This window comes from Anopheles nili, chromosome 3 (assembly GCF_943737925.1).
Source record: "Anopheles nili chromosome 3, idAnoNiliSN_F5_01, whole genome shotgun sequence".
Classification (NCBI taxonomy): domain Eukaryota; kingdom Metazoa; phylum Arthropoda; class Insecta; order Diptera; family Culicidae; genus Anopheles; species Anopheles nili.
Genome location: NC_071292.1, coordinates 37,913,537 through 37,929,306, shown reverse-complemented (window position 1 = coordinate 37,929,306; position 15,770 = coordinate 37,913,537). Strand labels below are relative to the sequence as shown.

The following is a 15,770-nucleotide window of genomic DNA, read 5'->3' as shown; positions in this document are numbered from 1 at the left end:
ACAGTCGGTTCATTCGGTGTTCAGGGTGGATTGATCCCGATCTTACGCTGTCTGGTGGGGGACATTTAGTCGTGTTATTTTGCTCGTCTCGAAACCCGATCGATCCGAGTGTGTAGTATCTTTGTGCAGGTTCTGCGTCGCTTCCAGGCGCATCACATCTAAATACCGCAAGTCAGTGCATCCGTGTTCGCGTCTGTAAAGCGCCCAGAAGACAAGCACACCATGTCGTCGTCCGCCGTCACCACCAAAACTTCCAAGTACACCTACCGCTCAACCGGAGGTGGTACCGCCGATGTTAGCATCGAGTACAGTGCTGACCTGAGCGCTCTGTCCCGGCTGGAGGTGAGTTTTTGTCCTGCTACACGGGGAGTCAGCAAGATCAGCAAGCTCAACGAATCCCGTCGCTAGAACCACACAAATACACACGTACACGTACTAGGGCGCTCGGTTGGAACTTGTTCCAGAGTTCCAGGATAAACGCGCGTGAGATGTGAAGAACTTTATGCGTGTCTGACTAAATTCCACTTACCCACAGAGCAGCACACTTGTGTGCACTCCTATTCAAGCATTTAATGTCTGCTTTTTGCTGCCCATCGACTTCTGATCACTAGCCACAAAGCACCCAACCTTACCAATACCCAACACTGCACCCTCTTTCAATTGCTGACTTCTTGCACACATTACATCAAGGACACTACACCAGAAGCAGGCTAGTTCCCTGCGAATAGTGCGAGCGTTACGGGAAACGGTGTGCATCGAGGGTTCCCGTGTGCCATGGTGTAAAGTGTATAAAGCTATCGTTGCAATTGCTGCTACGCTGCTCCATTGCCTGCTGCTGCTGCTGCTGTCAATGCTAGCACTGCTAACAAATAATCAAACAATAACAACAACAAAAAAGGCAAAGTGGCTAGTGTTATTGAGCTAAGGCATGGAGGCTGCAGCCTCTTAATCAGCCCATATCCGTATCCCGGAACCATGCAATCATAGTGCCCATTGGTGAATGCTGCTATAGAAAACCGGCGGATCTAGTGTTCTGAGATAACCGATCGCTCATCCAAGTGCATGTTGGGAACTAAGAGCCATGAGAACAACTGCGTGTTTCGAAGAAAGCCGGAAAGCGAAAATAGGTGTGTGATTGAGGCCTCGCAAACGGCAGTGTGTAATGTTTCAGTGAAGTACAGCGAGCAGATACTTTTCAATTCTACGATATCTTACGATTTTGGACATGCGTGTGTATTTGTGTGCGTGTGCGCCCGCTAGTGACGGGAATTCATAAGGGGTTTTCCTGTAACGTCGAGCAAATGTCATCAGCCGGTGGCTTGCACTCGTTTTCAACGGTTTCGTCTGCTTTCAGGACAAAATTCGTCTCCTGCAGGAGGACTTGGAGTCGGAACGTGGTCTCCGCCAGAGGGTAAGTTGTCACTCACTAACACGAATACCTCTCGCTGTTGATATGCCCCACATATTCCGTTGGAAATTCTCGCGGCACATAAAAAAACATTATCGCCAAAAGTAAACTTTAGCCTCACCACGTCAGCTCGGTTAACTTTTGGGTCAGTTTTAAAAATACGCGCTACCGATCGATCGATGGTCACCAATCGCCTGCACTCATTGAAACGACCTGATCTCCTTTCACACGTCAATCCGACTTCCGGCAGTGATCGTCAGGGGTCGCAGTCATGCGGCTGCCCACGGTTGCTACGCCCCGGTAGGCAGATTCCCGTCGCTATCTGTCTCGACGGAGAAACTTATTTGATGTTTTAAAGCGCCCTCCCATTACCATCTACCGTTCTACTAACCACCCCACCCAAATTCACGTTCGCCGGTGCCACTAACCTTGGCGGTCTGTTTTGGGGCACCTCAGGCGGCCTCGGAATGGCATGGCACGGGCCGGCATGGGTCCTCAACCGGTGAAGCAATTACATCACCGCGATCCAAAGCTACCCACCCGCGAGCAGCGATTGTTCCTCGTTCCTTGCAGGCCGGGACAAGGTTCCGAAGGGGGCAGCGTAAAGCAGAACTACTGCGAGGCGACGTTCCTCGCGAGCTCTAAAAATAGCCGACGCTCCTGCGATCGTGCGGAAAAGGTGGTTTTCAGATTGTTCCACGGGAGGGTGCGTACGGACTAGTGTTGGTGCGCCCCAAGCCGCGTGGACTGGTGTGCGTTTGTAAACCGAAAACGGCAAACGGGAATATTGGCCTTTCGAAAATAGTTTTCCCTGCACCGAGCCGCTAGTTGGCTTGATTAACTGAACTTGGTTTACGCCGAGCGTCCGAAGCATCGCGAATAAATCAGTAAAAAACTCTTTCGAACTCATCCCAAAGCTCCTGAAATAGGTGCGCCCTTCGATACGTTGAACCTCGTTGCCTTAGGCACTCGGTCGCCAATCGCAAAATATGCGCAAGCTGCAGCTCTTCTCCGAAAGCCATCTGCTTCATTTACACCCCATGCCATCAGGTTTCGGCTTTGGCCTCTGCCGGTGCATTCCGTAGAGAGCAACAAGTTGAAGATGGCGCGTGTGCCACACGAAACTTTGGACCTGCTTGAACCAACCGCCGCTTACGAATGAAACATGATTCAGGCACGTTACGCGGCTCGGTAATAATTTTTTTACGATCTGCTCGGAAATGTGACGCGATGTGTCTCGTATATATCATCCTCATTTCCCAGTTCCCGGTGGTGAATGCTTTTGGAGGGTTTTTAGACAACCATCCTTTGTTGGCAGGTATGAAGCGGTCTTCTACTGGTTTTCCTCAAACATGGAAAGCATTTTTATACTGTCTAGAAACCCCGCTCGCTGGCTGATTCCAAACTGAGGCACAGCAATTGGTTTAACGTACGGTGAAATGTATCCTTCTTGGCAAATAACGCTCTGGCTAAGCGTACTGCGCCCGGAATACATTCAGCTCCATTTCGTGCTTCATTCGCGTAGGACGTGGCCTTCCTGCGCACAAAATCCCTGCATACATGTACCCAGCACCGAACACCTATGAGCACACGCTAAAAATAGAAATCCTACGAGAATTTGGCGCATTTTACCTGACTCGGTTCCCGCTCCTAAGCTGAGCATACTGCGTGAGGATTATTGGGATGTGTTTTTTTAGTTTTGTTTGTTGGCTAGTTGTACCGTTAACGAATTTTGCAAAATGTCTCGTCTTAACGCAAGTACTTCTGAACGATCGACACGTTTCGGCTGTTACTCCGTATTTATGCTATGGTCTGGAAAGTTGCAAAATAATTCATTGAAATAAGACACTGAAATGAGACCTGCCATTAAAACAAAGGACCACCTACGCAAGAGGTTGAAATTCAATTAAAGTAACGGTTTAAGTTAACAAATTTAACACGTGAAGGTTAATATACACACATACATAATAAATAAATGTGTTTATATATATATATATATATATATATATATATATATATATATATATATATATATATATATATATATATATATATATTATAATATATATATATATATATATATATATATATATTATATATATATATATATATATATATATATATATATATATATATATATATATATATATATATGTATATATATATATATATATATATATATATATATATATATATATATATATATATATATATATATATATATATATATATTTCTATATATATATATATACTATATATATATATATACTATATATATATATATATAATATATTATATATATATATATATATATAATTATATATATATAATATATATATAATATATATATATATATATATATATATATATATAATATATATATATATATATATATATATATATATATATATAATATATATATTATATATATATATTTATATATATATATAATATTTATATATAGATATATATATATATAATATATTATATATATAATAATAGTATATATGTGGATATATATTACATTCTTCTATAAGAAGAACCAAGATAAGAAGAAGAACAAGAACCTATAAGTAGTGCCGTTCAAAAGCTAAAATTTTGATACTATCAACTAATGTTACATTCATTTCGAGTTAACCACTATGCATCAAAATAACAATTTTATAAGGAATGATTGATTATATACTGAAATGATTGAACATATCCTATATGCAGTGGCGTTTTATAGTTACAAAACGACCAACGAAATCTATTTCCACTGGACCACATTATTGACAGATTTATGTTTATCCCACACCAGATTGAACGCGAGAAGGCTGATCTCAGCGTACAGGTGATTCAGCTGTCTGAGCGCCTGGAAGAAGCCGAAGGTGGCGCCGAGGGTCAGGTAAGTTATTTTCCCTGCAGCTACTGCCACTCGAAATGGATTCTCAATGCTCGTTCCGTACGTTTCTAGCTGGAGATCAACCGTAAGCGGGATGCCGAACTAACCAAACTGCGTAAGCTGCTCGAAGACGTCCACCTAGAGTCGGAGGAGACCGCCCACATCCTGAAGCGCAAGCACCAGGAAATTGTCAGCGACTTCAACGAGCAGATCGAGACTTTGACCAAGTCTAGGCAGAGGTAATTTCGGCGTTTTACTGTTGACACCGTTGGGCCACATTTTTAAAGCATCTGCACACGGGATACGGTATTTTTCACCGTGTTAGTTAGCTCAAGGCTTGTTCCATATTAGTAAAGACCTTACCTTACCTTTTTCTTCACTAATCACACTAGTACCCTTTTCCGGAGAAAAACAATCAATTCAACAATCACCCACTCGTCTGAATCGAGTGGAGAGGCCGCGCGGGCGATGATTAAGCTACGATTCGTCATGTCATTTGCTCGGTCGCTTGCTTTCAACATTTTTCAGTCGATTTTCTCCCCCAATCGTAATTCTTTGCGCACGTCACGCATCGCGTTCCAACGCGTCTCGAAGTTGGACCTGCTGTTTGGTAGTGGCGAAGCGCGATCACATAACTGCTGGCGGCTCGCAGTGTTGCAGGGTAGCGTGCGTTTTTCCATATGGATTTTTTCACTCACTGGCATCTTGCGATTCGCCACTACGTTCGCGAGACTTATGAAATGTTTCGGCTCACCACGGTCCACGCCTGGCAGTCGACGGGAACGATGACGATACGATGATGGTGGGTCAGAGCAATCATCATTCCCATGGTATGTAAACAGAGCGATGCGCCCGAACAACGCCAGCAAGCGCTGGTGAGACGTACGGGGCAAGGAAGCACAGACGACCTGGGAAGATGACATGACAGGTTTTGCGGGGCTAGCGGTCTATTTTAGGACTGCGATGTGCTGCTCGCATCCGCCGGCCAAATATGTCCGCAAGCGCACGTACGATGAGAAGAACGTTTTTCCACGCCTTAGCCGGAGCTGAAGTGTTCTGGTTGGCCCGAATCGTTCCACTTGCTCACAGTGGATCACCTGTTGTTTTTTCGCACCTTTGTGCAGCTACCTAGGATCCTCTTGATGGACACTTCTTTAGAACTTCCCTTCTGCGCTCTGACATTGATCGCTCTGTTAATCCGATGCTCGTTCTGGTTTGTTTTCAAGAGTCGAAAAGGAGAAATCGAAACTGCAGGCCGAAATCTACGAGCTGCTGTCGCAGGTCGAGAGCGTGTCTAAGGACAAGCAGATCAGCATCAAGACGATCGAGAAGCTCGAGGTTCAGGTGACGGAACTGAACATCCGCGTGGAGGAGCTGAACCGCACGATCGTGGACATCTCGTCCCACAAGACGCGCCTGTCGCAGGAAAACATCGATCTGGTCAAGTCCGTGCAAGATCTGAAGCTGAGCGTCGAAAGCATCTCGTTCTCGAAAACCCAACTGAATCTGCAGCTCGATGAGGCGAGACGCCGCCTGGAGGAAGATGATCGCCGTCGCTCCATGCTTGAGTCCAGCCTGCATCAGGTGGAGACCGAGCTCGAGTCGATCCGCCTGCAGCTGGAAGAGGAATCCGAGGCCCGTCTCGACCTGGAACGTCAGCTGGTGAAGGCCAACGGCGAAGCCGGTACCTTCAAATCGAAGTACGAAGCCGAATGCATGGCTCGTGTGGAAGAGGTAGAAGAGATCCGTCGCAAGTACACGGTGCGCATCACCGAGTCGGAGGAGCACATCGAGTCGCTGCAGGCCCGCCTGAGCAAGCTCGAAAAAGAGAAGAGCCGGTTGACCAGCGAAATCGAGGTGCTCATCATCGACCTCGAGAAGGCGAACAACGGCATCCGCGAGTATACGAAGCGCATCGAGATCCTCGAGAAGACCAACATCGAGATCAAGACGCGTCTGGAGGAGACGATCGCACTGTACGATGCGTCGCAGCGTGACCTGCGCCAGCGAACGGCCGATTTCCAACGTCTGTCGCACGAGCTGGACAAGACCCGTGAGCAGAAGGACCAGCTGGGTCGTGACAACAACAAGCTGCAGAACGAACTGCACGAATCGCGCAGCACTGTCACCGAGCTGACACGCCGCCTTCACGAGTATGAAGTCGAACTGCGTCGTCTGGAGAACGAGCGTGAGGAGCTGACTGCCGCCTACAAGGAAGCCGAAGCCGTAAGTAGTGCCCTCATATGCCCAAGGAATTGGCTACAACTGTCTGCATGGTTCCATGGTTTTCGGTTTGTTTCAGGGCCGTAAAGCCGAAGAAAAGCGCGCTCAGTCGCTGGCCGCAGAGTACGGACAGTTCCGTCACGACACCGAGCGTCGTCTGTTGGAGAAGGACGAAGAAATCGAATCTATTCGGTGAGTACGGTGTCACGCAATAGTACGGTGTGGTCGGAACATTAAATGTCACCGATGGTGTACTGCATGAGACAATGGCAATGCACAAGTGCACCTAATGCATCTAATAAGGTGCTCGAAATGATGGCGCCAGCACTACCAAAAGGTTAGCAGAAATGACCCATCGAAAAGGTTTCTGGGTCGATAAGCTACAAATTTCAACGAGTGTTGACAGGTGTACGAAGGTTTCCCATCGACACCACTGTCTTTGAACAGTCTCTTTGTCGAAGCGTACGCCTTACGGCGCTTGAGTCTGTAAAGGACGAGGCGTCTCCATCGAGCTGGGTGAGATGCGCCAAAGCACTGGCAGATATGATTAGTATGAGTTTTTTTCAATATGCTCTTCTTCGGCTGTGCAGACCTGGTGTTATAAAACATTATATTTGATCACCCTATGAATCTATTTTTATAGTCAATTTTGTCGATTGTTTTTGTATGCTTTATTTTTACACGTTTCTTGTTTTATTTGAGAGCTATTAGAAATATTTAAATATTTATATTGATATTGAAGTGCAAAGCTAAGCAATTTATGTCGCTTGAGTATTTTTTTAGACTTATTTTGTCAACTAAACTGTAGTAACTTTAAAAGTTTTTATGCAAGTATTATGTGGCACTTTATTTTACGACCTTAAAACAACCGTCACAAGAAAGCAAACCGATCACGAATGTACTTCTTCCTAGAACGAATGAGCTGCAGTTTGTTGACCGCAACTGATGAAAGTCATCCAACCACAGCCACTCAGCCCTATCCTCCGTACGCGGTGGAATGTCGTTAGCATTAGTTTGAAACGAAAATATCCTCAGCTTGCACACGTTTTCACTGTTTCCCCATGCGATAATCGGATTGGCCGCAGGCGGCGTGATCGCAATTAGCATCTATCGAGCGTTCTAAAGATCGATAAGTTCGATCGACAGTCGGTACAACTTGTACGAGCTTTTCATTTTCAGCTTGACGAGGAAACGATCCCACTCGTTGAACTCGTCATTGTTACCGAACCAATGACCGAGTGGCTCCCACTCGTGTTCGATTGGTAAAATCGTAATAGCTTTCACGTTCCTAGCTGGCTACTGCTGACCTGACATTCAGTCGACCAGCGGCCAAGGTGAAGAACAGTTCAGTGCATTGCTCAGTGATCTTGAAAAGCGAAATCATTGAATCCAAAATCAACGACCATTGGCGATCGTGAGCAATTTTAGGCCTTTGCATGACCTAAACAGGAACCGGTGTTAATAACAAACCTTTCTGAATATTTCGAAACCGTCTAATTCGATGTGACATCCTCAGTAAAGTTGATTTAACGTGACAGACACAACGTCTCAGTAAAATTACTCTTGTAGTTTGACTTCTGCTCGATGGGTGGAAAAATAAGTTTAACGCCATAGGATTTTTGAATCCATTGACGTCATCGAATGCAGCAGATGCCAAAATCATGAATGTTTGAACAATTAGTCTTATTAAAAAAAATAATTAATCCAGCAAGTAATCGTTTGATATTGTTAGCAGCAAATTGAATAAGAATCAAGTTTCATTCCAATAGTTAAAAAAATTACTAATTTTTATGGCCCCTCAAATGTTGCAATTCAATATGGTACAAATTAGAGCTATTGAAGCATTGTGCTATTCTTTTACCAAACATTGTAAAATCCGCCGAGCGGGATTGTTTTGTAATACTGATTTTATTATATCCATCTAAAGACCTTGCCATGAGAGAAACATATCCTATCTTGTGTCGCATATTTTACTTACTAACGTATCCACTAACGTTGAGTTAAGTCAACGTTGCAACTGCATAAATCATAAAAGTCACATAAAAAACGGATCAAAAACACATGAATTACACTTTATGAACATGTTCACGACGTGTAAGTAGAAAAACGACCTGCCACCATTCGTTAATGCTCAACAGCAACAGATGCCACAAGCATGGCACATTTTTAATTAGTGACCTAAGACACGGGAACCGCAGTAATCGACACATAAAATCGGCACGATCCACGCCGTGTGCGTAGCTCGTGCGCCATTCTAATCACTTTCGTCAATGCATTTCAATGTTCTTAAACATGCGCTAAAAATACTCGCTATCATTTGTTCTATTTCGGAAGAGATTCATTGTTATTTGCGCTCCGTTCGTCACATCAATGGCGTTTTTTTTCTCTATGTGTACAATGTTTTTGCTTTTCCCTCTCGTGTTGTAGTACAGTGAAAATCTCCGTCCACGCTAAGCAGAGACTTGCAAGTCAGTAACGAGAACAGGGGGATAGATAGACCGAACTGGCGTCTGCAGGGTGTATTGAGCTACGAACGTGAGCGAAAGGAATTACAAACACATAGGTCGAATACCCTTTTTCTGAACCTTTTCGCACGCCAGCTACACGCGTGTGTGTGTGTGCGTGGTCGCAGGGAAAATAAGGCCATCGGAAAATTGGGTGGCGAGAAAGTTGTAGGTCGTCGATCCGTGGGGTTCTCTTGCGTTTCCTTCTCCCGTCTCTCTTTGACGTTGCTTGGCCGGCGCGGTGGTTTTAGCGGCGCAATCGAGATGGCACCACTCTTTGCGTTGGACAACCGATGCGAACGGCGCGAGAGGCTCATCCCCACTCAGATTTACCAAAACAACTACGGACACGCGATGCACTACTACCAGCCCATGATAGACTACCTCGAGGCGAAGAGTGCTAGTGCTGAGCCGACGGTATTGCCCGATCCTTGTTGCCCGTATCTTCCGTACACGGAGGAGCGAGGCCTGAACCGCTATCACACCGGCTACTTCCACTTCCGTCCGTACACGAACCGTGAGGTCGTCCGGCTGTCACAGGCGGCGGTAGACACCGCGGAACGGTACCTGCCCGACTACCGATTCGATATAAAGCGGTCGGTGCTCAGTGTGACCGCGACTGCCGACGCAGCTAGGCTCAAGAAGCACGTACCCGCGGACAGTGTGATCGAACGTTACGAGCGCAAGGTTGCCGAGCGAAGGGCCCAGGACACCGCCGACGAACGCAGCACCAAGATGGCACTGATGAAGCGCACGCAGTTCTACGACGATCTCAAGCACGGCGACGACCTGTCGCCGGAGCTGAAGAAGGCGATCAAGGGCAAGTCGGCTGACCAGATCAAGAACATCCTGCTGAGCGAGTCCCGCCGGACGCGCGAATCTGAGGAACGTAGTCAGTCACAACTCAGCAGCCGATTCAGCTCGTCCGTGTCGCGTAAGGCGGTTGGCAGCCGTTCCAACAGCGAGGTGCGCTACGTCGTCAAGCGATCGACCAGTACCGTCGATGTCACGCGGGAGGCTGAGGAAGCCTCGAAGCAGTACAGCGCCGTCCACACCTCGGTCGACAATGTGCGCCGGGAGATCAAGAACTTCGCCGTCAAGACGCAGGAATTCCTGCATGATACCAGGTGAACGCGCCGCCTAAAATCTCCATCCTACAGCACCCTATCCTAGAACCTTGTTCAAATTTTGTTTTCCTCTAGACAGCACCCCTTTGCAGACCGTACTCGTTTGTGTTCCTGGCACTTCGTCCACATACCTGCTTGATAACGTACGAAAAGATATAGTATTAGTGGATATCCTGATCGAAAGTTAACCTCGAGATTTAGCTCATGGTCAGATAGTGCAGTTCCGTTCGCATTAACTCTCCTAGAAACACACACACACACAGGCTCTATCCCCCGTTCTCGATATCTGCTTTTGTGCAATCTGCCGTAGAAATGAGTGAAGTTTTGTTAACGCATCACGATCGAGCTTTGCAGCCAGTTTACAAGTTTCAAGGCGTTCCTAAATCAGTTCCCGGTTCACCCAAGGCAATACACCAGCTTCTGAAGTGGGGCTACTGTGGTGAGTGTTCGAATTTTGCGTACAGCTCTTCGTCCGTTCACCATCCCCAGTTCTGCCATGAACTGCATCGGGTGGACGGTCTTGTGTGACCTCGCGTGTCACAGTTCCCTCAGCTGACATTCTTGCAGTTATGCAAAATAAGTTTCCTTGTCCTTGTCATTTCTCGTTGCCTTTCCGTCCACAGTTGCCAGTAGGTCATTACTTCCTGTGCATTTATAAATCTCGCTAACCACGACGATCGTCTCTGTAAGCTGTGCGCTTGCTTTCGCCTCATCTCGAACGGACAGTCAATGCGTTGTCAGCCATTCATCAAGCCCCCATCGGCCACCTTTGGTCAAGACTCCGAACATCGCTCCTTACTGCTTTCGCTTGGGCCAAGACGTGCGACAAAACACACTTATAAATACCGAGCCGAAGAGTCCGTCCCCGATGTTTTCGACGATAAATATACACGTATATTTCACCGTCGTCGTTAGAGGTAGCAATATTAGAACGTTTGCAAACGGGCGAGCTCACAAAATCGTCCTTCTCTGAAATCGGTACATTCCAATGGTATTATTTTTTACTAGTTTTGCATGCCTTTTCCGCCGCGGCACGGGAAAATGTTATTTGTGGGACTTTTTGTTGCCTCTGGTGCCAAAGTCTCGATCCGTTTTACCTTGAACTGTTTTGGTGCGGGTTTTTGGGGCCCATATTTTTGGGCAGACAGAATGCGGGAGTTTATTTTATTTGCAATACGGATTTTTGCTATGTAATATATTTGCTTGTGGAGGTCTTCTTTGTCAACTGACGGTGTAATTTATTACATAATAATACGCTCATTTTTCCTGACGTGCTACTCTCCCGTAGATATAATTGCTCTGAAGATTTCAAATTGCGCAACAATAATGCTGAGAATGTTTCCAAACATATTGTAATCTTCTTAGAAAGGAGAGAAAAATCCCATCATTAGATGGTAGCTTACGATTCGTCATCTACTTTACTTTGTAAGCGTAACATCTGTTCAAGCAACAGTGTAATCGAGTATGTACATGTTAATTCGATGTATCATAAGACAAAACAGATAAATCTTTATCCTTCAAAATATCGTTAAAAAGATCACCTTCCTTTGAAGGCCATCAATAGTAAGCTAGCACCAGTGTAGCTCACTTACGAAGCGATTAATCTCGCGCTTCTAATAATAATCTTCCCGTACAAGCATTTGGAGGATTCGGCATGTTGCCAAGCATGCCACGTATGATGCTAATCGTAGAAAACACATGTTATCTTCTCGTGGAGCAGAAGTGACTACGAAAATATATCATATTCTTCACAGATATGGTGCAAATGACGCCGCATGATGGCAACATTCACGGCAACACATTGTAATTTTAGTTGTACGAATCGCTTATATTCTGGGGGCAAATTCATACGTCATCTAGTTACAAATCCTCTGCAAGCACCTAGTCATAGTGTACATTGTTCGGGATGATTCATTTGCTTGATTGCCACTGATGCTGCACTGCTCGATAGGGTAATTAATTATAGCTTTATCGTAGCAGTCAAGAGGTGCGAACCGCAGCCGGACATTACTCTAGCTGTGACTCACCGTTCCTACGAATTTGCAGGAAATCCGCCGAGTGCGTTAAACCGCTAACGAAAACAAGAAGAGACCATGAACAGTCATTGTTACAATATATTTTATTTATAACCACAGCTATTAAATGCTGCATCGGCTGCGAAACCGGGCTTGGTTGCACCGGTTTAGAGTGTTTTGGTGAATGAAGCACTCGGTGACGATGGCGACTGATAGCGAGCAGCCACACGTTCCGTTACAAACTGCTCATCGAAAGCATTTTTTCTTTGCTCTCGTTTATTCCATTTTGCAGCAAGCAGACCAGTATCGAAATCGAGCAGCTTAATGCTCGCGTCGTTGAGGCCGAAACGAAGCTGAAGAGCGAGGTGCAGCGCATCAAGAAAAAGCTGCAAATCCAGATCACCGAACTGGAGATGTCGCTCGATGTGGCCAACCACACCAACATCGAGTTGCAGAAGACCATCAAGAAGCAGTCGTTCCAGCTGACCGAGATGCAGGCTCACTACGAGGAGATGCAGCGCCAGCTGCAATCGACCGTCGATCAGTACGGAATCGCTCAGCGCCGCATTCAGTCCCTTACCGGTGAGCTGGAGGAAATTCGCATCAATTACGACTCGTCGCTGCGTGCCAAGCGTCAGGTGGAGGTTACCCTCGAGGAAGCTACCACTCGCATCAATGAGCTGAGCGTGGTCAATGTCAACTACGCCTCGCTCAAGGCCAAGCTCGAGACCGAACTGCAGACGCTGGCCGCCGACTACGAAGAAGTCACCCGTGAACTGCGTGTTAGCGACGAGCGTTACCAGAAGATCCAGGTATCGTACGGTATATCATCTTGGCGCGGTTGCCTTTCCGGTATGTTTTAAACATTACTCATGAATGTCTTGTTATAGGTCGAGCTGAAACACACCGTTGAGCTGCTGCACGAAGAACAGGAAAGAATCGTCAAGATCGAAGCCATCAAGAAGTCTCTGGAGGTGGAAGTCAAGGTAGCGCTAGTCTTCTTTAAAACCTACACGGCACACCGATGTACATCATGGATTTTTTTATCTTTCCCGCAGCAATTATCCGTTCGCCTGGAAGAAGTCGAGGTTAACGCCGTGGCCGGCAGCAGACGTATCATCAACAAGCTCGAGGCCCGCCTGCGCGACATCGAGGTCGAACTGGACGAAGAAAGGCGAAAGCACTCCGAAACGATCAAGATCCTGCGCAAGAAGGAACGCTCCGTCAAGGAGGTGTACATTCAGATCGAAGAAGACCAGAAGAACATCCAGATTCTGCAGGACGCTCTGGAGAAGGCCAACCAGAAGATCGCTGCCTACAAGCGTCAGCTAACCGAACAGGTAACGCAACGCAATGAGGATGTTTAAGGGCGAAACAGTAACATCCACTGATCGCTTGTTATCGCGTTGCAGGAACAAAGCTCACAGCAGTGCGTCACCAAGGTTCGCCGTTTCCAGCGAGAGCTCGAGGCCGCCGAAGACCGTGCCGACGTGGCTGAAAGCAACCTGAGTCTGGTCCGCGCCAAGCACCGTACGTTCGTCACCACCTCGTCGGTGCCGGGATCGCAGGTCTACCTGGTCCAAGAAACCACCCGGACCATCAACGAAACTTCCTCCTAAAGATAACGACGTCCTTTGCCTCCAGAGTGCCGTACGGTTGGCCGGGCCAAGTTCGCCAAGCGCCTTCTCCCGCACCTAATGCGATTCTGAAAGAATGCCGGGAGACTGAACGTTGGAACTCGCAGCCTTAATCAGCCTCCAACCGTCCGGTTAACAGGGATCCTCACTCTGGACACAGCACGCTGCCAATTGGTTCATTTCATTGTTTTATCCCGGTTTCATTCAGTTACGTCCGTATGTGTACGTGTTGTGTTTTGCCGATTTTGAATGTACTTCCCGGTTCCCTTAGCCCGTACCGCCGTTATCGCTCCTCTTTATGTTTCCCAACCCACCATTTTTCGTTGTGTATAGTTGTGTTTAATAATCGCGTCCTCCCAGAAACGTCTTCTAATTTCACTTCACTCTGTTCACGATGGAAGAACGCGCTAGATAGAAGAACGGCATGAGATTGAGAACTATTCAAGCATTATTGAATCAACAAATTAAATACATGAAGAAAAAAATCACGTACATTGTGAACAACATCTGTAAACAACATTAAGAAAATATCTCTTTACGCTAGATGATAAATCTTAACGATCGCGTGTTTGTTTGTAACGCCTGAGCTCAGTTGGAGTGTGTGCTGTACGACGTTGCTGCTCTGAAGAAATGTGGATACTCTACCCTTACACCGTGGGACAACACCAACTATCGAGCCTTGCTGGTTGAAGAGACAATCGCAAACAACCCAAGAAACAATCTTTAAAAAACAGCAAAACCAAAGGAAAAGAAGAGCTAAAGCATTACAGCACAAAAAAACGCTTGTAAAGGAAAGAATAAAGTTTACTATTAAAAACCATCTTACCAGAATAACAATATCACGAGCTGGATCAAAGTCACAATGCAGGTACACGACTACTAAGCGACATTTTTAAAAGTAGCAAACTGGAACATCGATGCGCAATAACATTGCGCTCAAAAGGTCTGATCGGATCTGATTTTTATCGCTATATTGTATGATAAAGTTTTATTATCAATAAATATTTATTAACATACATATAGACAGTCACAGCACAGTGGCCGATGTAGAGTGCCCTTTTTTGGATTTGCAAAATTATTTTCAAAATTATCAATTTGAATGCAGTCAACTAGCTCTGATGAGAATTTATGCGCTACGCAAAATTAGTTTGACAATAATTACACACAACGTGGCGGTATGTGTCACTACTTATTTTCTTACTTATATGGCCCTACAACCGTCCAGTGGGCTTTGCTTCCTCCAGAGAATGCTGAATGAATGCCATCATTCCATCTCAGTTGGAGATAACCACGCCTGCTCTGCCCATTTGGACAGCTTAAATTATTTCACAAGCTGCGTTGTCCAGTGCCATTCTAATGACATGACCAACCCACTGAAGCCTGGCTAGTCTTATACGCCGAACGAGAATGAGGATATCGTATAGCACATAGAGCTCGTCATTGCAATGACTGCATTGCATTACTGTCATTAATGGTTAGACAGTACTCGTTGTTGAGCAGAGCATGCATTTTTCCTCTATCTTCACTGGTGCAAAAAGCCAACATCATAACCATCAGAATTGATATTGTTTCTCAAACTGGAGTGGATGATCTTACGTAGTACTTCCCAAAACCTGGGTGATTGCTGTTGTATTGTGTAGTGACAGTACAAAGCCCTCTTACTGGCTTGTAAGCAGAATCTTCTAATCTTCTAATTTGCTTTCGGTAGGGGCGCGATCGTTGATGAGATGAAATGTTCCAGAATTTGCCCCGCATATGGCAAGTATGCATGCTTTAGGTCATATAGTTCATAAGTATATAGCCTTGAAGTCGAAGATCTCGAATGAACCAAAAATCTACGGAGAAATCCGTTTCGAGCAAAAGATGTCATCTAGTTGCTGTCGCATTCCGTGCGTACGATCAAAACTGTTGTCAGGATGCGTTGCCATTTTCTACCGCTGGTACCGCTGAATCAGCGTTCGTAATTTTAATC

The 15,770-nt window shown here is 45.8% G+C and overlaps 1 protein-coding gene across 1 annotated transcript; it reads left to right on the top strand.

Moving 5' to 3' along the window:
- Window positions 1-14,828, top strand: LOC128726909 (paramyosin, long form). The gene is made up of 10 exons (XM_053820754.1): window positions 1-342; window positions 1,355-1,411; window positions 4,209-4,295; window positions 4,365-4,531; window positions 5,519-6,518; window positions 6,595-6,707; window positions 12,454-12,973; window positions 13,052-13,147; window positions 13,220-13,501; window positions 13,574-14,828. Exons 1-10 carry the CDS (start codon window positions 223-225, stop codon window positions 13,778-13,780), a joined length of 2,649 nt encoding a protein of 882 aa, XP_053676729.1. The 5' UTR covers window positions 1-222; the 3' UTR covers window positions 13,781-14,828.
- Window positions 14,829-15,770: the final 942 nt, after the last annotated feature.